Genomic DNA, 3044 nt, shown 5'->3' on the forward strand with positions numbered 1-3044 from the left:
TGCGCAGCAGCAGCAAACGTCTCCTCGAGGACTTCTTCTCCCCCAGGCCCGATGCATGCAGCAGCAGACAAAATATAAAAACGCAATGCATCGCTGCTGCTGCTGCTGCTGCTGTTGCTGCTGCTGCTGCTGCTGCTGCTGCTGCTGCTGCGTTTGTTGTTGTTTTTGTCGTCGTCGGCTTCATCACCGCTGTCGTTCTCGTTGCTGTTGCTGCTGCTGCTGCTGCTGCTGCTGTTGCTGTTGCTGGTATTCTCTGATGACATCTCTTGCTGCTGCTGCTGCTGCTGCTGTTGCTGCTGCTGCTGCTGCTTCAGTATGTCGTTGAGGGTGCGAGCAACAGCAGCAGCAAGATGAGACTTACCGACGCCAGGGGGCCCCCACAGCAGCACCCCGCGTGAGCAGACAAGGCCATTGCTGCTGCTGCTGCTGCTGCTGCTGCTGCTGCTGTTGCTGCTGCTGCTGCTGTTGCTGCTGCTGCTGCTGTTGCTGGTTGCTGCAGTATTTGTGGTTTGTACTTTGCCCTCTGCGCGCTGCTCCTCACAGTCCACCTCCATCTCTTGCTGCTGCTGCTGCTGCTGCTGCTGCTGCTGCTGCTGCTGCTGCTGCTGCTGCTGCTGCTGCTGCTGTTTGTTTTCAAGAGTAGGATTAACAAGAAAAGGAAGAATAATATATTTATTTATTTTTTCTTTTATTGCGGAGGAGACGCCAGGAAGAGACTGCAGAGACACCGCAGCGAGCTTGCTGGGAGCAACTGCTGCTGCTGCTGCTGCTGCTGCTGCTGCTGCTGAACCGGGGGCTGCTGCTGCAGCACTGCGCTGCAGGGACCCAGAGGCCTGAACATCAGCTCGAGCAGCAGCAGCAGCAGCTGCTGCTGCTGCTGCTGCTACTGCTGCTGCTGCTGCTGAACGCCGCGACGCTCGCCGCCGCTGCTGCGCCTTGCGGGCCTCTAGATCAGAGCCATCTGCTGCTGCTGCTGCTGCTGCTGTTGTTGTTGCTGCTGCTGCTGCTGCTGTTTCATTCTGCTGCACCTCCCCTGCTGCACGGGGAGCTGCATCGCGCTGAGAGGTTGCTGCTGCTGCAGCAGCAGCAGCAGCACTCTTCTGCTGCTGTTCCTGCTGCTGCTGCTGCTGCTGCTGCTGCTGTTCCTTGACCTTTCCGCGTTGCTGCAGCTGCTGCTGCAGCTGCTGCTGCTGCAGCTGCTGCTGCAGCTGCTGCGCAGCAGCATGAAGGGAGCCTTTGACGCCCGCGTCTTGTTTCTTTCTGTGCTGCTGCTGCTGCTGCTTCTGCTGCTGCTGCTGCTGCTGCTGCTGCTGCTGCTCTTCTGCTTGCTGCTTCTGCCACTGCCGCGCGTAGAGAGAACTCAAAGAGGCGTTCATTGGCGGAGCATCGATGCTGCTGCTGCTGCTGCTGCTGCTGCTGTTGCTGCTGCTGCTGCTGTTGCTGCTGCCGCTGTTGCTGCTGCTGCTGTTGCTGCTGCAGCTGTTGCTGCTGCTGCTGTTGCTGCTGCTGCTGTTGCTGCTGCTGCTGTTGCTGCTGCTGTTGTTCAATGGGCTGGTGCAGAAGGTTATGTTGCTGTTGCTGTTGCTGTTGCTGCTGCTGCTGCTGCTGCTGCTGCTGCGCTGCAGCAGTTGTTGCTGCGGTGCTGCTGCAATGGCAGCAGTTGTCCTTCTTGCTGCTGCTGCTGCTGCTGTAGCAACATAAACCCTATACCCTAAACCCTAGACTCTAAACCCTAAACCCTAAACCCTAAACCCTAAACCCTCGCGTGTGGGGCCCCCAGCACCGCCGAGAGAGAAGAAGCTGGACCTCTCAATACACCCTAAACCCTAAACCCTAAACCCTAAACCCTAGGAGTAAATTAAATAATATATTATAAAAAAATATATATCTCTTCCTATCAATTATTAGGGTTTAGGGTTTAGGGTTTAGGGCCCCGTTGTTGTTGGGGCTGAGCCGCAGTCCCTAAACCGTAAACCCTAAACGCCAAACCCTAAACCCTAAACATTAAACCCTAAACCCTAAAAAATTAAATAAAATATAGAGACTTAGCCTCTACCCTTTTAGGGTTTAGGGTTTGGCGAGAGGTTTCCAGTAACATCTCTGTGAGGGCCTAGTAAACCCTAAACCCTAAACCCTAAACCCTAAACCCTCGCCCTGGTCTTATAGTCTTACGATCGCTAAACCCTAAACCCTAAACCCTAAACCCTAAACCCTTATTCGAAAGCATCTCAACCCTAAACCCTAAACAAGAGAAAATAACCAAAACCCTAAACCCTAAACCCTAAACCCTAAACAGGAGGTGTTCTGTATTCTCTGTCTGTTGGGTGTACATACACCGCAGAATGCCTTTGTCTCTCCCCTCCTAGGGTTTAGGGTTTAGGGGGTTTAGGGTTTAGGGTTTGTGGTTGTCCTCGCCCCTACACTGATGAAGCAGCAAGAAGCGTTGTGCTGCTGCCCTCACAACAGGCAGCTGTAATATATTTACTTTTTAGGGTTTAGGGTTTAGGGTTTAGGGTTTGGGGTTTAGGGTTTAGGGTTTGGGGTTTAGGGTTTAGGGTTAGGTGAAGTTCTGGAGACACGTAGTAGCAGGTTCTAGGGTTTAGGGTTTAGGGTTTAGGGTTTAGGGTTTAGGGTTTTGTAGGGTTTGTGTGTGCAGCATGCGAGCTGCTAGAGCGCCGTAAACCCTCGGAGGGTTTAGGGTTTAGGGTTTTCTCTCCCTCTCAGGGTTTACGCATTGCTTGGGCTGCTGCAGCAATACAAACCCCAGAAACAAATATATTTATAAAGGCTAAACACTACCTGCTTGTAAACCCTAAACCCTAAACCCTAAATAAACCCTAAACCCTAACAATACAAACCCCAGAAAAAACTGTATTTATAAAGGCTAAACACCACCTGCTTGTAAACCCTAAACCCTAAACCCTAAAAGCTAGACCCACCACCCCGGCCCTCCGAGGAGGAGTCAGCTGCATCAGCTCAGGTTAAGGGTTTAGGGTTTAGGGTTTAGGGTTTAGGGTTTAGGGTTTGTGTGCAGAGCTGCATAG

General features: G+C 52.7%; 1 protein-coding gene across 1 annotated transcript in view; it reads right to left on the bottom strand.

The window, feature by feature from the left end:
* The window catches only part of EMH_0093350 (ATPase, AAA family domain-containing protein, putative), a gene marked incomplete at both ends in the record, with an annotated part of 5958 nt that extends 4582 nt beyond the window's left edge, over positions 1 to 1376 (bottom strand). Inside the window, one exon of the mRNA XM_013494884.1 lies at positions 1 to 1376. Within this exon, the coding sequence (XP_013350338.1) occupies positions 1 to 1376 (1376 nt within the window).
* Between the last annotated feature and the right edge of the window lie 1668 nt (positions 1377 to 3044).

The sequence above is a fragment of the Eimeria mitis genome, genomic scaffold (genome assembly GCF_000499745.2).
Source record: "Eimeria mitis Houghton genomic scaffold, Emh_scaff132, whole genome shotgun sequence".
Lineage (NCBI taxonomy): Eukaryota > Apicomplexa > Conoidasida > Eucoccidiorida > Eimeriidae > Eimeria > Eimeria mitis.